The sequence below is a fragment of the Eucalyptus grandis genome, chromosome 6 (genome assembly GCF_016545825.1).
Source record: "Eucalyptus grandis isolate ANBG69807.140 chromosome 6, ASM1654582v1, whole genome shotgun sequence".
NCBI lineage: Eukaryota > Viridiplantae > Streptophyta > Magnoliopsida > Myrtales > Myrtaceae > Eucalyptus > Eucalyptus grandis.
In genome coordinates this window covers 48,735,901-48,756,457 of record NC_052617.1, presented here as the reverse complement: position 1 = coordinate 48,756,457, position 20,557 = coordinate 48,735,901, and the positions used below count along the sequence as shown (strand labels likewise).

Below are 20,557 nucleotides of genomic sequence, written 5' to 3'. Positions count from 1 at the left end.
AATAAATTCGATCGACCAATTAACAGAATGTCGGTCCAATGTCCATAGCCCATCAAAACTCAGGCCAACCTTAAATAGAAATTTTCAGTTAGAATTTAGAGAGAATGTCACTTTGGATTCCCGCGAGGCGATACGACGACAAAAGGCGAGTCACCAACGTGCATCAACTCATGCTTTTCCTTTTGTCCAAAGGAATATTAGGTCAAAAGAGGGGAAGTTGTTAGCGAAAGTGGCCCCCGTAAAGTTCGGACGAATGATGTTCGGTCGGACGACGGGAATAGGAGTTCGACCAATCGATGTTGTCGTTGTCATATCAATAATCTCATAACCAATTGGAGCCGAAAAAGTACAGCATCTTTGGAACGTACAAGGTTGCTTTACGACTCGATCCTTCCTGCCCGAACATCATCCCTTTTTTTTGGGTCGAACGAACATCATCCTTTGATCGGTCCAAAGTTTGATCGATTCGATCGTGGGCAACATCATCGATCACGACATTCTGGGTCTCCAAGAAAAGCTGGGCGGTTGCATCTGACGCAGCTTTCCATACCCAACGAGATCAGCTCTATACATCGTCATCAATGGACCGGGCTGAGCCCATCAAGTGGGCCCAAATTTTTCCCCACTCACTCGAAGGCTATTTCTTGTGATCAAAATGACATAATATAACGCAACACGATACCAAATAAAACAAAACGAGCCATCACACGATCATGAGATGAAGATTTTCCATGAAGGACCGAAATGGGCAGGGAAGGGGGTGAAAACTCTTGGAATCTCATGAAAATTAAGTCGGCCGATCATTCTTCCATCACAAGCAAGTCTATATAAAGCGAATTTACATTATTCCAAACGAGCAAGATACCATTTCATTGTGCGTCTTATTGATTTATGCATAAATAATCCAACGAATCAGAGTAAACTCGAAGCTAAACATAATAGCAACAGCCAAAATCACTAATCTGGTCTTTCAAGTCTCGTCTCCGCATAGATTTGAAGTTGGTATTTCTCCTCCAAACCATGGCGGGCTGCTTCAGCAAAGCATTGAAAGCAACAAGCACGCCTCTGCCATCAAGTGAACTTCTCTCTCTCATTAGGATCACAACCTTCACTGAATCAAAACTGTATAGAGCTCGAATATGTTTGGCCGAAAGCCCAGTTCGACTGCACGATGTCTTCAAAGACTCGAGTCGCTCCGTCAGTAGTAGTGACCCTGAAAGATAGAGACTGGCCGTTCAGATAGGAATTGGACTGCCAATTGGCCCCCCAGTTCCTTGACATCGCCATCCAGGCCGTTTTCGACCCTTTGATCGAAACAGATTGGATCGATCCGCTTCCCGCGACATTGGTGATGAGGACGAGCTCGAAGTAGTCTCGACCGTTGATGGTGAATCTCACCCCGCCGTGCTTCTTGCAGGGGACCCTGCAAGATTTATAACTCTGAAGCATGAGACAGAGGAGATATGAAGTGGCAGATTCAAGTTTCACCTCAACTAGTTAAAAAGCTTGAAGATTGTGGAGTTGCGTGAGTTTGAACTATTTTACATGAGCTATCGGAATGGTTCAGTAGAATGTAACTACGCGGCGCACCAATTGAATCCCAGAAATTGCAATTTTGTTCTCATCCTTGCTACGACTACAATTTTGTCTATTACCAAAGGAGACCGCATTTTAGTTAAATGAAAGTTCATTCATCGGACTGATTGACATCTGTATTCTCTTACATATCACACTACTTTTGTCAAGAACTAGTTGAATAAATCCCTATCAAAAAGTTCATACCGCGCGATTCATTAAGAGTAGTCAGTCATCAGCGATTGTGTTTCCTACTGAATATGCATCACAAGTGCTCTGTTATTTCATTAAGCCCAACCATGGTTACGGTAGTTTATCTTAGATTCCGATGGGAAGACAGAGAGAGCAACAAGAAGAACATGCCTTTGGAACAAGATGGGGACGATCCCGCCTCTGTAGATGCCGATCTTTTCCCACGCGGGCTCAGCCATGTCAAAGTGTTGGAGGGGAGGGTTGCACCAACCACCGTTATTGCTCGGAAGAGCGAAGTTTGGAGGGCAAAAGTTGGTCGCGGTGATGGTCACGGACGCGCCCGGCCTGCACCACTTGGGGTCCGCAATGTGGTCGCATATCATCCTGTAGCACTGTCCGCACGAAGCGCCGTCATTGAAAAGGGCAGTGCTCAGGGCAGCTGTTCTAGTCCCGTACCCAGCTGAATACAAATCCCCGTATCCACACGCTCCCCCTGCAAACCAAAGACGAATGAGCCATTAGTAATACCAAGAAGCCCCGAACTACCAGCCGCCGAGCCAACATGACATTGTCCATGCCCACAAGGGTGGTTTAAAGCGGGTTGTGCAAGACTTATCTACCATTGGAACAGCCCGAAAGCAAGCAACGCGAGATTAGAGACAAATCTGACATCTGAGGGAATCTTTCGGAAGTTCCTTGTATCGAGAAAACTACAATTTTCTATATCTTGAAGCATGAAAGGCAAAAGAAAGGTGAGTTACCCATGGTTCCAGAAGCATCACTCCCTCCATAGAAGGTGGCATGGCCTTTAGTCCACCCCGAGGGAGAGAAGGCATTGACAGTCACGGCAAGGTAAGAGCACGCGAGAAGAGCCGCTACTGCAAGAGTGGGTTTTGCCATCTCTCGGTTGCCCAAGATGGAAGAAACAGAGAGGAGGGAGGAGACGTGAGAAGAGCAAGAAAATGGGGGCAATGAGGATTCCTAGGAACCAAGAGCAGCTACCATAAATAGGAAAGCCTAAAACATCAGTGGAAAACCCGAACATGTGATCCCAACATGGAGAGAGAGAGAGAGGACAGAGATTAGATTTGCCGTCAATTGAATCGTGTCTCCCTGCAAGTCTGATGATTCCTGAATGGCATTCAATCATTCCCACGTTCTCATTACCCATGGGCACCAAAATCCACATGCGTCTTCTTCCCCCAAGAAGAGCCGTGAACAGATCAAAAGTGCCACTGACCCAATTGTTCTTATTTTTTTCCGGAGTCCCTCTTGCTACTGCATTGAGTAATTTTTAGGTAATTGAATTTTTTTAAGTTTAACTAGATAGTAAAGCGTTTGGTTTAAATCGTAGCGTCCCTCGCTCAAATTAATCATTGAGAAGTCATATTAGCCAATAGTCACTTTATGGATGAGCCTAACTTAATACATGTGGCAAAAGCGCATGTTTGCGGGATTAGTCGAGCTGAAGGTTACAATATCCATGTTATCTAAAACAAGAAATATATTTTTGTAGGGTGAAAGGATCAAAATCTCATATTGAATTTTATTTTTGTGAGACCAAAAAAAAAAAATTCTTTTTGCGGGATAGAATAATGTATTTCCCCAGATCACCGCTTGCTGCTTCACATGGATACTTCTGATGCGTATGATGCAGATTACAGACACCATTATTGTGGTCAAGTGCACATGACCCATTTTTGGCATTTAGATGACGGATGAGTTGTTTATGTGTTTTTCCAGTTGGGATAGGCTCAAAAAGGATTCTGACTGTTTCCACCTTGAGACTCGAGAGCATCTCTTTTCTTTTTTTCCTTATTCTTGAAAATTATGCCAAACATCTTTAGCTCATTGATCAACAAGGATTAAGGACCCAGCCAAACAGGGGCATTGCATTTGGGATCTACTGACAGGAAATGGAATTCCTTTTGAGCAGTGAAAGAGAAATTTTTGTCCTTCTGTCCCCAGATAAAGAAAAGATGAAATTTTATTATGCAAAAATCCAATTCTCGATCCAAAATGCCCTTTCATTGGAGAAAGTAGCATTTACCTTCGGATTTTTTTTCTTTTTTCGTTGCTACTTATGCTTTTTCGTGAATGCTGACTGCTTACGATCAAGGAAACTTTGGAAGCGCAATGATAGCCTCACTGACAGATTCAGTCCTCAGCATTTAGACTTCCAGCCACACGATGTTGCACATGCTTGCACGTAAAAGATGAAACATCCAGGAGAAAAGAAAGATTAAAAGGTTCCGATCACATATGCCAGAAAAATACACAAGCTTCTAGGGAAGTTGTCAAATAAATAAACCGATAAAAAGAGACAGAACATAAGGTTGTTAAAGTAATGCAGAGTGATGAATACAATAAAGTGCCAATTCAAGCATTTCAGCACCACCATCATGCTAACTAGTTTTTCCTACCTCCTTTCCCGCCAAGTATTCGCACCATAGTCTACTCCTGCTTGCTAGGAATGAAAGAACATAATGCGAACAATGTTCTAGCAGAGTACAAATAGTATTCCCAAAAGCACATCACCACATGAAGCAAAGACCCAAGAGCAGATAAATGAAGCTCGCCCCGATAGACTAGCACCAAGAAACATCATCCTGTTCAAAAGTCATCATCTTCTTCCTCGGCAATATGCTTGGCAAGCTCCTGCTCCTGCTGCTGCCTCTCGCGCCTTTTCTCTGCGCTCTCCTTCTCCTTGTGTGTGTTTGGTGGAAACCGCAGGGCCCTGACAGCTTCATTGTGCATGTTGAGACAAAATGCAATCCGGGAGTTAAATGCCATCTGAGGCTCATTTGTCGAGTAAATGTCTCCAGTCTCCTTTGATACCATGCACCGATTAGCATGGTCCAAAGTGGCATCAATTGCTCCATCACGGATGGCCTTGGACACAATGCTCTCTGCATCTGCCACAGGGTTTGGCGAGTCCAGACGCAGCTTTTTGGCTACATCCTCAAGAGAGATTCGAGAATAAGAGATGCTGATATTGCGTTGACCAGTCCTGATGACATTATGCCTCAGTCGTACAATCAGATTGTGGGTTCGGTCTGTGTTAAAAGTCGTAGCAAACTTCTCAGCAACAGTCCTAAAGAGCTCCAGATCTCCAATCCGAACAGCCTGAATAAGTCAGGAATGAGGCTTCTTTTAGTAACGGTTGTAAAAGACAACTAAGTTCAAAAGTTCATTGGGCAAACTGTATTAAAAGTTAGTTCAAACAGTTTTGACAGAAGCCCATTTTGGGGAGTAAACAAGACAACAATGACAATCTTCAGCCAAACCTCGTTACTTTCAAAATTTGGAACGAGGGTGACTGAGATCATTCAATTGTTTCAAACTTCAAATAACGATAATAGACACTCATTCTGTCTAGTGACAAGTACCTTGCAATAGCAAACTAAGAATTGATCAAATTCAGCCATCAATGGCAAGCACTCTCCATATGTCACAACAACTGAAAACAGTTCTCTTCATGTTCTTTCTATCATGCTTTCAAAAACAAATCCTAGATAACAAGGAAGCAAGAAACAGTGACATCGTTGCCACTCGCGAACAGGCCATACTGCCCAGAGGTAGCATGTGGTTCTGAGCTAGCATACTCTTTGCTCTCTACTCAAATATTTCTGTGTTTCACAACTAAGGAAAAAGACCGGAAACATGCCATACTACTATGTCATAACATAAGTTCAGTAAAGAAAGCAGATGAATGTGATCATGGGCACAGTTTCAGATATACCAAACTCATACTCACATTGGTCAGTTCAAAGTATGGCCTCAAAGCCTTCTCCATCCCTTTCTGCATAAAGATAGTCCTCTCCGGTATTTCACCAAGCAACAAACGGACTAAAACGGACCACTTGTTACACTGAATTCTAAATCCTCGAGCTGAGATGGGGGCTTTCCGAGCAGCCTGTTGGAGAGCCTCTTTTGCATCGGTGTACTCCAGCTGAATTGTACGTATCTTCCCAAGGTAAAAAAGATAGCGACAAAACTGCAGAGGGAAACAATTCCATCATAAACAACAATGGACACATGCATTTTTAGTTAAAACCACTACCTAAAATAAGGACCAAAGGAATTACACAGTATGCAAAAGTAAGATTGAATACGTCACATAAGATGAGCCAGTAAAAACAGAATGAAAACAACGCCCTTGTTAATAAATAGGCCACTAGACAGGATTCTCTGATCAAATGAATGGAAAGAGAAGTCCATGAAAAATCTCCATGAAGATGCAACAGACAGCACAGATAAATTCTCATCATGGCTGGATATCTCTCCATACCTGCTGGTTTGAATGCGCTTCAAACCTTGGTGCCTTAGAGCGCAGCTTCTCTGCCTGATCGTAAAGATTGTAATGGAGATAGTTACGAAGTAAAAGGTTGAGAAGAGTTTCCTGCACCATCACATAAATCATCTGTAAGTTTCCACATCCCAAACATTGCATCCTCATTTACAAGGGCAGCGACAAACCTGCCCCAGCTCATCATGGCGCAATGTTGCAATTCGATGCAAAGCAAGAAGGTTTCTGAAAACATAAGACGCACTGGGTAAATCTCAATAACAGACCCACTCCTTGATATTTCCTCCTGTTGGTCTCAGATAAACCCCCAGGAGTCTGGTAAAATCTATTATTGATCGAGATGCCTCGTGTGTGTGTGTGTGTGTGTGTGTGTGTGTGATGCCATAACAATGCATGCAAACATAAAATACAGTCTGTATAACTAATAAGTGAAGACATATATGTGAAAATAATTAATCTACATTGAGTTTCGATATAGTCAGATATCTACTTTTATTTCATGCTAACTTAATGTAAATTATACTGTCCACAAATATAATGATATCTCCCAAAACATGAAAATACCCTATTATTATGTCCAAGCAGGATGATGAGACAAGCATGCAAACGGTATGCACACACAGGTCACTGCAGTGAGCACAGAAGCCTGCTAAAAAGGAGGACAGTATTTCAGATAATTAAAAATATAACATACCCCCGAATTTCTGCAAGATCACCCGTAATCTCATAGCAGTATGAGTAGTAAAAGTACAATCTGGAAGCTAACACATCAAGGGTTCTCCTGTTTAAAGTCTTCAGCCGAACAATGCTAGCAGAGGAACAAGCTTTAGCCTGAAAGTACAAATTGTAAGGGACTTTTACAGGGACAAGGACATGAGGCAAGGGAAGAAGCTATTGCTACCTCATTGTAGCGTTTCTGATCACTTAGAAAGAGCAGCACAAGCAAGTAGCAGTAGATCTCAAGCTCAGGCAAAACATGCTTCGCAGGAGCCTGATTAGCAGATGACGCAGTATCGACTTCCATGTCATGCTCATCTTCCTACAAGACCAACAACAGGAGGAAACTTATTCCGTGTCACCTTTTCAAGACCTACTGTATATACTACAATGTTGCTTCTTCAAAATGGGATTCCACAATCTGGCAAGTAATTGATTTTGAAAAACAAGTAATAAATCAAGGGTTTCAAAACACAGCTCAATGCACTATTCTGTTGACAGCTCCAGGAACCAAAAGAGAAACAGGTCAACTGATCACAAAGAAAATATCAACCACTTTCATATCAATCCTAAGGTACTTCAGTTTACCACACTCACAACTCACACACAATAAATCGCTAGATTTAGTATGTGCAGACATTACTCAGAATAATGACGTCAGAAGTGAAATCAACATTAGAACTTGGAAGCTTTTCAACAGAGAAGGCAAGCAGATGGTAGTTTGCATCTTGAGTAGACAAGACTTTATCTTAAAGTCACCATGGTAACATTCTCTCATTGTCTATGAAATTTTTCTTCAATCAATATTGACTAAAGCCTCAACTTTCTCTAATTCGCATATTTCATTTTCTTGAAATGATCTCTAATCATCCAAATTAGCACTCTGATGGAATTAAGTTATGCTTTACTCCTTTTGACAGCTTACATGCAAGTGTTGCGTGAGATGTGCTTTAGGAGGAGAAACCCATTCACTCCCTCTTAAAATGCACAGACCAGGAATAAAGACTGTCCTGAAACTCAATGTAAGTGCCTACTGGAAACTTCTATTTATTGTTAAGGATAATTCTGTCAAACACAGAACAACTTAACCATTCAGCATCATCTGAGTACCATGTAATAATCAGAGTCTTCTGAAAGCTCTGGACAACCGACTAGCCATACTTAACCATTGTGAACTACTTGAAAAGGATAGCCAATTTTCTGCAACTTTTGCACAGATGTATTTTTAATAAAATCAACTGCTTCAGCTAATAGATCCGGTGGACCTTATAAGTAATATCTGGCATCAGGACTACTTCTTACATACTGCATTTGGTCAAAATAAGATCTATGAGTCACAGTCACAATTGACTGAAGCACCTTATAATGCAATTCCTGATTAAACTTTTTCTTTTGGGTTTTGAATTCCTCATTAACCTAATCCAACTGCCCCAGCAACATGGCATTCTCACTGTGTAAGATAAATCAAATGTAAGATTAAGATTCTAGCAACATCTTACATTTTGAGCCAAATCATTCACCTTCTTCAGCTAAATTCCCATCAACTCCGGGCAGCAATCCAATCAAAAATTTCGCAATCAAACAAAACTCCGGAAAAGCTAAGTCTTACGCTGAAGTGACACGAGCTCAGGGAAGTCCAACAAAACCGAGAATCCACCAAAATCATACCTTGGGGAGATAAGTGGACAACCGAGAACGCGCTTCCGAACCCGGTCCGAGGGCATAATCAAGGAACGCGGTGAGCACAGGCGCGGTCAGCTTCTTGCGCGAGGCAATCGTGAGGCGCACGGCGCGGGCGATCCGGCGGGCCTCCTTCGCGTAGGAGCCGGTCTCGATCAGCGAGGCGATCTCCTTCAAATCTAATTGCCCCGCGGAAAGTCCACCATTAAAGACAACGCGAAGGAGAAAACCCCCACCAAATCGAACGACAAACCAACCAAAAAAGACTTACGCTGCAGGGTCGAGGGGACGGCCGAGGAGACGGAGTGCGACGGGGTGGGGTGATCCTTCATTTCCACGTCCTGCGTCATCTCGGAGGAGGCGCTGCTGCGGTCGGGAGCTCGCGACGGCGCGAAGTCAAATCGATCCCGCGGCTACGGATTGCCGTTCTGAAAGAGGAAGAGAGAGAGAGAGAGAGAGAGAGATTAGCAATCAATTGAAATCGATCGAATCGAGGAGGAGAGAAAGGGTTTCGCGCTTACGAATCTGGCGAGGGAGAGGAGCGAAGCAAGGGGGTGGAGAGGAAATCTAGGGTTTGAAGCTTTGGCTTTTGCTCTCGGAGCAGCAATGTATCAGTCTCGCTCGCACTCGTTTCTTTCTCTGCAAGTTAATTTTCTCCTTTTCCCTTCTCTTTTTCTTCTTTTTCTTTTTTTCTTTTTTTTCCTTTGGCTTGGCTTGGGTCGGGCAAAGGAGACCAAAAAAAAAAAAAATGAAGAGAATTTACTTTTAAAATTTTCTAATCTCATTTTGCTGGATTTGAAGGAAATTGCGCAAGAAAATGAGACAGGTGGTCTTTCGCTCCTTGTATTTTCTCGTGCAGATTAAAGTTAACAGTTATTAATGTTGAATAGATACGGCCTTTTAAATTCGCTATAGAATCAATTAAAACTCCTTTCACAGTTTTCATTACTTATAATGTGCTTTTTAATTTTTTGAAAAAATATCATTTTACCTTTCCATCCATCTTCCTAGAAATTCTACTATTTCTTATGCCTTCCATATCTAGATTAATTTTGTTAAGTAAAATTAAATTTATATTTTTTTATGATATGTACATTTAGATGCGTGGGTTATGATCATCATGGGTGGCTATAGCAAGCACCTTGTAGGACGGGATATGCTATGAAACTTCCAAGGTGTTTTTTTTTTTTTTCAAATTATTAATGAGTCTAGGCAAGGGCAAGAGATGAGATTCAATCTTTAGGCTCGATGTAGCCTCAGTTCACCCATTGCTCGCCCCTATTAGGGCAAAGGCGTAATTGAGGATTGTATTGCAAATCAAAAAAATGCAAGTGTTGTGGTTTGATATTGGTTTAGCAAAAAGGATATCCTAATGTATTATACTACAAGTGACTTTTGATGCCTGAAATGTTAATGAAGGGTATTTTCTTTTTTTCCTTTTTTAAAGGGAAAGTTTAAGAGCTTTTTCAAGAAAAAAGTAAAAGTACAGAGAAAATTAACAATATGTTGTAAATTTTGACCAATAAGAGTAAAGAGAAAAATTTTCAAATGTTAACATAGTTATAGATATCGCATATATTTAGTCATATTTAAAATGATACATGGCAAAATTGGCTCAACGAGACTTATCTATAGTTCACGTAAGATTGATTCTCTTATGCATGATATGTAATGTGATATACTTACAAGGAAAAATCTATTCACATATCTATTGAACCATATGAAGAGAACAATCGACTTAGCCACTTACGGTATAATACACCATAGAAAGTAAAATTACCTCGATGCCATCCATTACATGTACTAAAATACAAAATAGAGCTATTATTATTTGAATTATAATTACTGAAAATTGAATAATCCATTGATCGAGTCAAATTGAATGAAAATTGTTCCAGATAATTACATCGTGCAAAATATGACACGAGATGTTTGATATGCGTTGAGGTAAATTACAAGAGACATTAGTGAAACCATACAACGCAACTGATCTCATCGTACTCGATTATCTTTCAAATCACACATATTTTTGCGAATGATATTTATCTTTTACAATTTTATGATCATTCTCATTCACATAAAACCTGAGAATACTGTTTCCATATAAGTTAAATGTACAAGAGTAGAGAAGCGATCTCGATCAACATAACTTGATAAAAAAAAAAAAAGGAACTTCCTATCAAAACCCATGCGAGACGTGCGCGAGCATACCAAACATGCCATAAACTCCCCAAAGCACTTTACTCCGATGTCAATTTCTTCAATTACCTTCCCCATGTACGATTACATCACCAAAATTTTATTCAGTTGCGGAGCTATTGAAACATTCAATTTCACTAAATAGCTCACTTGAATTGGAATACATGGAATTCCTACAAATAAAAATCGAGGAAATCCTGCACGTGAATTTCTTACCTATAAAAAATTACTCAATTTCAATTGCAAAAGCAGCACATGTTAACTTTCTACACGTTCTCTTCACTTCCCCTACACTTCAAACATACACAGCAGCAAGTTTCATGAGCACGGGCACTTCACCGAATGAACGCGTCCTTTTCACCCAGTTACAATGAAACAAATTTCAGATCGAGTGCAGGGCCCGACTGCTCTGTAATATGTCAGTTTCCACCAATGTGATCGAACCTTGAAATGACAACCAGCATATCAAGCACTCTACGTCACACTCCAATCCGAAAAATAGGACCCCATTGAGCTCAAGTTGCCTTCACTCTAGAAACCCGTGCTCTGAAAATATCAAATCAGAGTGCAGCGAACTTACCAGTTTTCTGCTCATTTCCAATTTGGGAAGGAAAACAGGAACACCCCATTATCAGATTGTAAAAGATGACTCAATATGCACCAGCCCACGTTTCATGTGCTTCATAGGAATTAGAGATACCAAAAACATGCAGATGCGAAGAAAGAAGGAACTCCCAATGCTCCCAACACTTCCATGTAACAAATTTTCTTCTAAAAAAAGCAAGAATCAATTAAAAGAATGTGCCACTGATAAATAAAGATGGGAAAAACGACAACGCTCACCATATAACCTACAACTTCGGCGGAAAAAAAGGGGGTAAAAAACAAAGGAAGCTTGGGTGAGTTCTAAGTTACTAGTGTCTCCGAAACAGTTACACAGCGACATCCTACTGTTGATGGGGAAAAAAAACCTAAAATATGATAAACATAGAGATAGAGAAGGCATCCACCATTGCTCCTAACTTCCAAGAGACATCGAACACCTTTAGGCAGCTGCTTGGATTGGTCGGTTTGATCTGAAGCCACGCCCCCTTCCACGAGTCCCCCTCCCACGACCACGACCTATCACAAAGCATGATGCAGGAGCGTCAAGACTCACATCCATAATAGACAGAATGTAGATCTCCTACTTAACTTGCACGTGTTAAAAATTTCACAGGAGGCCTTGCCAAAGAAACAGCGTGACAATCAACTATTCAACCCAATGGAACCAGTAAACCCCAACAGAACCAAGTAACAGTGCATCTTTCTGCAATCTTCATTTTTTCCAAATTTTGAGGACCATGATGAGGAAAAAGGATAGTATGGAAAGATATGTCCCGATATGTACAATTCACACGAAACATGTCATTTTCCAAAATTAAAAGTTTGAAGTTTTTATAATTTCAATGCAAGATATCTAATGCCAACCAACTCCAGCAACCAAACAACGTCATTAACAACCGCTTATCACAGTATGTTCCCCAAGGAAGGGAATAAAACAGTGCAATGAAATGAAATAAGCCTTCATACAATGTGAACTGATGAAGTGCGATGAAGAGCACTTAATGGAGCAAATAAATTAAAATCATACCGCGGCCTCGAGCAGGAGGCTCCTGATAATATCCGCCATCTTGCTGTATATCAGCCTGAGGACCATTATACCCTCCTCTTCCACGTCCACGGAAACCACGGCCTCTTCCTCGACCCCTGCCTCTGGCATATCCTCGGTTGTTTTCCCAACCGCCGTCGTCATAATCAGCATTCATGAAACCATTACCTAAAAATGACAGCACAGCTATTCACATCATAGATTTCCAACCACACTGAGATAAAAAACACCTTCAAGAACTCCGGATACTTAGGTAAATTTCAGTAAATAACGAGAAGAGATTGGTTAATAAGCCAGATACAATTGATTGCTAATCATAAGTCTTGACCCATACAATCATGCTGGACTTCTCCAGAAACTAGTCAATATCTGCTAAGAGGTACATGATCACAGAAAAAACTATACTTACCTCTACCCCCTCTTGGTCTTCCTCTACCACTGTTGATCCTTTCTCGACCATTTGGATAGCCCTCTGCAGTTGAGAAAAATAATTTTTAACCATTGTCATGAGCAAAAAAGTGTCTCGTCAATCTAGGTCATAGAGTATCAAATAACCTCCTTCATTTTCAAACTCCCCCAGGGCCTTCACTTGTTCTGCAGGTAATGGAAGCTGATACCTGAATTAAACAGCATCGAGGGGCTAATGAGATACGGCAGATACAGCGAATAAAAATTCCATTTCAAGGAGTAAATTCTCTGAATAAACAAAAACTTGTCAAGAAATTGCTAACAGCATGCTTTTAATGAAATATGTAGCCAGGACATATAGTGTAACACAAGAAGGGGAAAAGCTCCTTTTCAGCTATATCCAAAGAGAACGAGGTCATCTTCATCAGAAAGGAATTATGGGCTGAGGTTAATTCAAAGAGATTATCCATCATATTCAAAATGTCACAGTAACTTCTTTAGACACAATGGCAATCCAATCCCTCAATGGCAAAGGAATATTACATTCATGAAGCAGAACTCACTGTACGAGTGAAATTTAACTTTGTATTCCAACTAAGTAACAATTATAATATCCTGAAAGATGGAAACTCGTAATCAAATAAAAAAGTTCTATTAGAGTGCTGAACTTAACCATGCATTCTCAAACATTCCTACACAAAGCGTTTGAACTATTGAATGCATACTCAAACCTCAGATATCTCTCTCACATGATATAACAAGATCAGGGGGAAAAACAGAACAAGAAAACCCACATAGTATTTAATGAAGCAAAAATATGTCGATCGGATTACAGTACTGAGTTTGCATTTCAGAAATTATCGATGCTCATATAAACTTTAATAGAATGAACTTTACAAGAGCAGTAGACCTGGTAAAATATGGTACGAGAAAATTCACAGAAAGGAACAAACCAATATGCACACTTATAGAATTTCATTACCGACAAGTAATGCAATAAAATCAATCAAAGCACAATGGATTCAGACTCACCCAACAGATGAAGTATCCAATTCATTCTTCGACAGGGTTATCGTAATCATTGACACATGCCTTGTAGTCTCCAATCTAGACAAACAAAAAAGAACACCCATAGGAAATATGTGAAAATGCAGGTCGCAACCTGTGTAAAAACTCAAAATATGAGTCTCTTATTTTCAATTCGATAGTGATCTTACGGGAGGAGTCCTTCCTCAAGCGGTTCCCAGGTATCAGTTATATCTGTAGATCCAATAGTTGTTATCTGATGAAGACCCACAATTCTCCTCTGCACGCATTGTCACAAGGAACAAATTTATCTCAATAATAGAATAAGAGCTGTACATTTAAGGGAACACCTACCCAAACACATACCTTGATAAGCTCCACTATGGTCACAGTCTTGTTAATAGCTCTTCCCATTGCCTTAAAGACAATTTCATTTGAACCTTTCTCCTAGACAACACAACGCAAAAGATAAACCAATTGAAACAGAATATATTGCACGATAGCCAATGAAATTATAGCTTAATTTCCTATTACCAATCGCACGGCCATTGAAAAAGCATGCACATATGAAATCGCGCTAACATAACTGCACAGACTTCTTCCTCAGCATAACTTACACAGATGTTCATAGACAGTGAAGAATGGTAAACAATCCGTGAACGTCCATTAACACATCGAAACCCCATGTTAACAGCTAGATTTGAAATATAATTCTCGTACCCATGCTTTTAACCAGAACAAAATATTCCCCCTACTCCCTCCCTCGTGCTCGTACTTCATAAATAGTGCACAATAACATCTCTGGACATCCTAAAAGCTATCGTTACATGCAACTTCAAAAACTAACCTAAAAACATTACCAGAACATCCACATGCATCATGTTCACCTCAGCGCGTATTACCTAATCAGCGCACACGGCACATAATTTCACACGACCACGTTAGCGGCACCGCCAAAACATCCAAATGCAGCTAATACCGCAAATCTCGAAGCAGGAACCCCAAGAAATTGTTTCAACAGGGAGAAACCATCACCTTCAAGCTCCCAAAAAACGAAAAAACAAAAAACGGAGCAGGGAAACACACGAGGGTACCTGAAGCAGGCCCATGGCGTAGGTGATGTAGCTCCGCATCCTGCCCTGGCTGGTGATACGAATCTCATTCTCGTCAATCGGTGTGTCGGCCTTTGGTTTCTCCACTCTCTGGTAACGATCCATCTTCTCCTGTCACCATCCGAAAAAAAAAACACATATAAAAAAACCAAAAAAAAAAAAAAAAACGAAAAACGAAAAACGAAAAGCGAAGCCTCAAAGGCAAACATCCCGAAATCACAGCCGAGGAGCCTCGATCTGCACGCGGAAACCGAGCTCGACGGCGCGCCGGCGCCTCTCGAGGCCGCCCGGCGGCGGAACACCGCGGCGACGACGAAGAAGCGGCGGCGGCGGCGGCGGCGGCGGCGGCGGCTAGGGATTGAGACGGCGAATCGAGGGGAGGAGGGGGGAGCGTTACCTCTCGCACGGATAGAGTTTGTGTATTTTGGGTGCGCACGGATAGAGAGAGAGCCCTCTTCAACGGCTTGTTTCTTCTCTTGACGCCCTAAAACCGCTCGCCCAGGGAGTGCCCACCTTATATAGGGGGCGCGGGGTGGGGTGGAGAGGGAGGGGGAAGCCCTGAGAGGAGCCAAACCAAACTTACCTACACGCACGCACGCACGCACGCACGCACGCCAGCCACACGGACTCGGCGAAATCTTGCCCCCCTCGACTTTAAAAAAACTACTATTTTTCTCCCCTCAAAATTCGCTTTAATCCGGGGGATGAAAAGCTATTTTTTAATTTTTAGGGATTGAATAAAAAGTTATTTTTAGTTATTATATTATTTTCCATTTGCAATATTTGTGTTAAAGCATGATCAAATTTCCATAGGTATCTTTAGGATAAGAACCACCAAAAAACCTAAATTACGCCAATTATGATACATTTATTTTAAATTTTTCTATGATGTAAAAAATCATAAAACTAGTACTTATATAATACATCCATTACTTATATAATACATTCACCCTTCGTCCAAATTTTATTAATGAAAATTATTTAAAATCTTCTTACATAGATGCCATGAAGCAAACAAAGTTGACATGGCACACTCACGCGTCCTAAGTAAAATTAAAATGACTGTTTTTTTTTTTACTAAAAGATTATCTAATAAAATCTTAACGGCAGAAAAATGTATCATATAAATACAACTTTGAGGTTTTTATGTCATAAGAACAAATTTAGAGAAAATGTCATTTTAAACATAATTTGAGGTTTTGATGTTACAAAAAAAAAAATTGTGTAAATGTATTACAATAGGCATAGTTTGAGATTTTGATGGATTTTTTTTTATTAATCTCTTCTGAAAATAAGTGAGGCAAACATTTTTTATTTTATAAATTTTGTGAAATCATACTATGCTTTTGAAAAAAAGAATAGGCCATCAACAAATTTCCTCATTGATCTTTCTAAAGATAGAAAATTGGAGATTATCAATAAAATGTTACTTAGCTCGTTCTTTCTTCTTCTTGTAATTTAATTGAATTGGCTAATCGGCTTTCCAAATGCATAATTGAATTTATCTTTTCATGCGAATAAATTAGGATACCATTTTTTAGATAGAATTCGTACACACTTCAAGCGAATTATCGAAAAAGTTGCAAATGGAGATGTAATGGGAAAATGCAACTACGATAACTCATTTAAACATCAAAGGCGGATTAGTGCAGAATCGAAAGGTGTGAACAGTAATTGTGGATAAGTGTGTAATTATAAGTACTTATATTTTTTTAATTTTACGTAATAATCTACTTGTCTTGTATCTTTGTTAAACCTTTTTTTTTGTCAAATTGTCATACTTAATTAATTAGCCCATTTCTAGGGAGAAAACGCAAATTACCTGTAAAATAAGAACCGGGGCGGATTAAGTTATTTGTGTAACTTGGTTGTGATTGAACTCTAAAAGACCACTAAAAAAAAGAAAAAAAAAAGAGAACGCTAAGACCGCCGCTTCAATTGAATTTTGAATTTAGAACCCCTATCTTTGGGAAACACTATGATTACTGTCACTTAAAAAATCAATTTGATACAAGAGAACTCTTTTTTTTCTCTTGGTAATATGAAGGAGAGGAAACCATAGTCCGTGCTTCCACTTCCAGATTCAGTCAATTTTTTTTAGGAAAAGTCGTATCTCAGCATAAATGCCCCAAATATTCGGATGTATTTATTTCACTGAAATTTGTTTCCATGAAATTCCTATTTGTTCAGTAATTTAGGGAAAGTAATTTTCTTCCTACCAAAAGAGAAAGTCGTTTTTTTTTTTCCGATTTAAGCTTATAGCGGACAATAGCTGGCTTGTGGTGTTACTATTTACTCAATCCTAAAGCAGCAGTGACCTCTCTTTCTTGCGCGAATATGACGGACCGACAAGTGCTCACGCTTCCGTTTATATAGGATGGACTCTTTTCCAAGAACTTTCGTCCAAGTGACCCAAACAAACTCTAGCTTTTTGCTCCATCGTCCACGCGGAATTCACATTTACAGTTTGCAAGGCACGCGACTTCGAGACCCTTTTTGATACATGGGCCCTTCTACACTTTCAGAGACGAAAATTGTGAGGCATTGAAATGTGATAAGTCCCATCAAAACGGGAAGCCCAACGTAAATTCTGAGGAAAAGGTCAACAGAATTTCATGCCCTCTTCTACCTTTTCTGCCTCCCAAATCGGTGCTCGTAGTCTATCCATGCGCACTTTGCACAGAGCCAAAGACTAGCATTAGCTCCGAGGCGCAAGCAGTCCCCCTCATTGGAAATTTGACTTTCTTTCACCATTCGGATTGTCTCTCTTATCAACGTCTAAAGCAGTTCAACACGCGATCTTTCCTACTATCAAGTAATAAGACACTTGTTACTAAGACCATGTTTATGTTTAGTGACATATTTCGCAAGTCAAGAGTGTGATAACCAGAACTTTACTAGTCAGATAGATGACTGCATTCAACCGAGAGAACCCGGAAGCTCTGCTTCTCTACAGAAACAGAATTAAACGCATATCGAGCAAAGTACAACATACTGTGATATATTGTAGAACTGGATTTTTTCGCTCGGAAAAGTGAATGGTTTCCTATTTCCTTTGTCCCTGTGCAGCAATCAGTGGATCGATAAAGCTCCTCCATTTATTGTAATCTATAGGGGAGCCAGCATTGGGCAGTAAGAATCCGTTTAGGAAGAATGACGGAGTTGCAGACACTCCTTTCGAAGTACTATACTGCACAGCAAAAGCATATATGGAAACGTATCAGGAAATGATGGACCCCTGATAATAGATATGAATCTTTCAAAGGTAATGCGAGTTGTCTTGTTAAGGCTATGATTTTATTTATTAATGGCAAAAGAAAAGGTGGTTGGTCTGTTTTTACCTTGAAAGATACCCTTGTTTTGAGATCAGTTTGCCGGTCGTTGAAGCCCGATGCTATGCTAGAGTAGTGGGAGTTCCCAACCACTTGCGAGGCAAATATCACGACAGATTTCACAATAGCAGCCCTTGACATGTTCTTTGTCTGGTCATTGTAGAATGTTTCCTGTTTCATTGCATGGATGAAATTTAGTCAGTGACATGTTACATAGGGAAGAATTCCTTGCGCTTACCATATTGAAGGATGATGTATTCATTGGCAGAAACATCGTCAACTACCACCTTTTGACTTCTCTCACGTTCCGGATTCAATCAGGCTCACAACAAAGATAGTGCAGAAACAAGGTATATTTGAAGAGGCAGGATTGAAGAAGGAATTATGCACCATTAGATCTACCAGATGAACACATGCTGGGAAATCAATCATAAAAGTCATGTGGTGGGTAGATCTTGCTAGATGCCATAGTCATGCATCTAACAATCTTCTCTTACATATACACCATGAGAGTTCCTCTGTAACCTAGTTCTCTATTCTAACCTCAACTCCAGTCAAAGGAACCATTCAATCAGCATAATAGGGACTCACTAAATCTCTGCAGAAACCCAGAAATGGAGCAAGATAGGTTTAGGGCAACAAAGTCCAAGAGTCCAACAGCAGCATAAGGATCTTGCAGCCTGACTTTAGAGTTTTGACAGTAGTGCATCCAATGCATGCAACAGGGATAAATTGTTCTACTAAAGCTACTTCAAGGAGTGAAGTCCATCAATTGCAAATAGTGTCAATCAAACTCAACGCATTGATCACAGCATAAGTGCAATAAGAATAACTAGACGATGATGCTGCAGTTAAATATTCATAAAATGGGGTTTTATGTCCCAGCAAGCAAAGCAAGAGCAGAGATTCCCTAACAGATAGCCAAGGCATTAGTGTGAGTAATACCAACCTGCTGCTTAAAAAACATCTCCAGCAATTGGAATGTAGCAGAAGTATTCAGAGCGTTTACAATGTGCAAAGCACGAGATGCGACAAATGCATTGTCGTGGTAACTGCAAGCACAAAAAATAAAACCAAATGTTGTCAAGCATTTTAAAGTATCAATTATTTGACCACTATCAAACAACTTTTGCAGATCATACTTGGTCCATATTTATGCATAACAGGGAGAAAAAGGTGAGCTTATAGACACAGATTCCAGTTGGTTTTCCTGAATCGGAGACATCATTAAATTAAATTCCTCCTAAATTCAGGAACTTAGAACGGATGGTGCAAACTGTGAGCTTCCGCTTTCTTTCTTTATTTGTATTTTATTTATTTATATTTTTGGCTCAAGAACTTCTGCTTTCCTGATGACTAGTGGCCAGTAACAAGATTGTGAAAGAACTTGAAGGCTCGTAAGCCTGCCGAATCTTGGTTACTTCCTTTGGTTTACTGGAACGATACATGCACTGGGAATTAACCAACGTCATTTATGAGGGCATGCGTCAGCAGATTTCCCCTTCATTCTGAGCCAAGCAAATCCAAAATGCCCGCACGAATTCAAATTGAATCCACTTCCGTGTAGAATTTATGAACCTCCGCATGAATTTCCTTTCAGTGCGAGAGAGCACTAAAATCCAAACGTCAGAGCAGTTCCCAAAAAGACAAAAAAGAAACTAAGGACAGCGAAGCAACCAGACTTTTACCGATGAAACGAGTTGTAACTCGTAACCCGATCAGGTTAAAACCCGTAATTCAAATTCAGTGGCCAATCAGGACAAAACAAACCCAGATAAAGAAAACCAAAATCAGCTCCGTGTGGTCGAGGTAAGTTCGTCGAAGCTAAATCCACCGAAGCCGGATTCAGCTTCGACCTTCTCGAGCACGAAACTGGAACTAGCGACGAACGAGCTACAGCTACGTAAGTGAAAAAAGCTTAGAGGAGCGAGGCTCACGCACGGTAAGGGAAGCAAGTGAACGACGAGCCAGACGCGAGGGCCGTAGTACTGAAGCGCCTGCTTGAGGGGAGGCCAGGCGTCCCTGCTGTCGGGGCAGACCGGGTCCAGGAACGCCTCGACGACGACCGTGTCCGGGTCGACTCGGTGATCGGTGTACACGAAGCCGTCATGCCTCGGCGGCGGCAGGGGCTGCGCGATCACCCCGACGGCGACGGCGGAGAAGAGGAGGAGGAAAGAGAGAGCGCTCGGCATCGCCATGACTTTTCAGATTGTTTTCTGGCGGCGAGTGGAGATGGATAGTGGCGTTTCCTTAGTGGAAACGTGGAACTGCGCTTGCTGTCAGATTCCACTGCCGCCAACGTTGTCTTCTATTATGGATTTAACGGCTTCTTCCTATAGGATCCTGTAAGGGATCC

General features: G+C 40.8%; 4 protein-coding genes across 4 annotated transcripts; all 4 read right to left on the bottom strand.

Annotated features, from left to right (window-relative positions):
- Positions 1-781: 781 nt before the first annotated feature.
- LOC104450450 (expansin-A11) lies at positions 782-2,961 on the bottom strand. The gene is made up of 3 exons (XM_010065009.3): positions 2,529-2,961; positions 1,939-2,260; positions 782-1,423 (listed from the first exon to the last, which is right to left on the bottom strand). The coding sequence occupies exons 1-3, from the start codon at positions 2,665-2,667 to the stop codon at positions 1,117-1,119; spliced, it is 768 nt and encodes a 255-aa protein (XP_010063311.1). The 5' UTR covers positions 2,668-2,961; the 3' UTR covers positions 782-1,116.
- Positions 2,962-4,041: 1,080 nt separating this feature from the next.
- LOC104450449 (probable 26S proteasome non-ATPase regulatory subunit 3) lies at positions 4,042-9,141 on the bottom strand. The gene is made up of 9 exons (XM_010065008.2): positions 8,995-9,141; positions 8,745-8,901; positions 8,462-8,652; positions 6,978-7,115; positions 6,771-6,907; positions 6,247-6,301; positions 6,059-6,169; positions 5,525-5,764; positions 4,042-4,893 (listed from the first exon to the last, which is right to left on the bottom strand). Exons 2-9 carry the CDS (start codon positions 8,821-8,823, stop codon positions 4,381-4,383), a joined length of 1,464 nt encoding a protein of 487 aa, XP_010063310.2. The 5' UTR covers positions 8,824-8,901; positions 8,995-9,141; the 3' UTR covers positions 4,042-4,380.
- A 2,260-nt stretch (positions 9,142-11,401) lies between these two features.
- Positions 11,402-15,427, bottom strand: LOC104450447 (ribonuclease P protein subunit p25-like protein). Its single transcript, XM_010065007.3, has 9 exons — positions 15,267-15,427; positions 14,852-14,980; positions 14,124-14,204; positions 13,949-14,037; positions 13,764-13,838; positions 12,879-12,940; positions 12,733-12,795; positions 12,306-12,491; positions 11,402-11,794 (listed from the first exon to the last, which is right to left on the bottom strand). Exons 2-9 carry the CDS (start codon positions 14,972-14,974, stop codon positions 11,718-11,720), a joined length of 756 nt encoding a protein of 251 aa, XP_010063309.1. The 5' UTR covers positions 14,975-14,980; positions 15,267-15,427; the 3' UTR covers positions 11,402-11,717.
- Positions 15,428-17,670: 2,243 nt separating this feature from the next.
- LOC104450446 lies at positions 17,671-20,505 on the bottom strand. Its single transcript, XM_010065006.3, has 4 exons — positions 20,143-20,505; positions 19,151-19,253; positions 18,211-18,372; positions 17,671-18,059 (listed from the first exon to the last, which is right to left on the bottom strand). The coding sequence occupies exons 1-4, from the start codon at positions 20,397-20,399 to the stop codon at positions 17,916-17,918; spliced, it is 666 nt and encodes a 221-aa protein (XP_010063308.1). The 5' UTR covers positions 20,400-20,505; the 3' UTR covers positions 17,671-17,915.
- Between the last annotated feature and the right edge of the window lie 52 nt (positions 20,506-20,557).

Bases quoted from the DNA above. Each gene is read 5' to 3' on its own strand.
- LOC104450450 (XM_010065009.3), bottom strand. From the start codon at position 2,667: ATGGCAAAACCCACTCTTGCAGTAGCGGCTCTTCTCGCGTGCTCTTAC. The intron at 2,261-2,528 runs GTAACTCACCTT...TTTGGTTTGCAG, and splicing joins TGATGCTTCTGGAACCATGG to GGGGAGCGTGTGGATACGGG. The intron at 1,424-1,938 runs GCATGTTCTTCT...TAAATCTTGCAG, and splicing joins GTCCCCATCTTGTTCCAAAG to GGTCCCCTGCAAGAAGCACG.
- LOC104450447 (XM_010065007.3), bottom strand. From the start codon at position 14,974: ATGGATCGTTACCAGAGAGTGGAGAAACCAAAGGCCGACACACCGATT. The intron at 13,839-13,948 runs GTAAGATCACTA...TTGTTTGTCTAG, and splicing joins CTTGAGGAAGGACTCCTCCC to ATTGGAGACTACAAGGCATG. The intron at 12,941-13,763 runs GTGAGTCTGAAT...TGTTTAATTCAG, and splicing joins TTGGATACTTCATCTGTTGG to GTATCAGCTTCCATTACCTG.
- LOC104450449 (XM_010065008.2), bottom strand. From the start codon at position 8,823: ATGACGCAGGACGTGGAAATGAAGGATCACCCCACCCCGTCGCACTCC. The intron at 8,653-8,744 runs GTAAGTCTTTTT...CGGGGCAATTAG, and splicing joins CGTCCCCTCGACCCTGCAGC to ATTTGAAGGAGATCGCCTCG. The intron at 4,894-5,524 runs GTGAGTATGAGT...TGACTTATTCAG, and splicing joins CATACTTTGAACTGACCAAT to GCTGTTCGGATTGGAGATCT.
- LOC104450446 (XM_010065006.3), bottom strand. From the start codon at position 20,399: ATGGCGATGCCGAGCGCTCTCTCTTTCCTCCTCCTCTTCTCCGCCGTC. The intron at 18,373-19,150 runs GTTGGTATTACT...GCAATGAAACAG, and splicing joins AGATGTTTTTTAAGCAGCAG to GAAACATTCTACAATGACCA. The intron at 18,060-18,210 runs GTAAAAACAGAC...TTTGCTGTGCAG, and splicing joins AAACAAGGGTATCTTTCAAG to TATAGTACTTCGAAAGGAGT.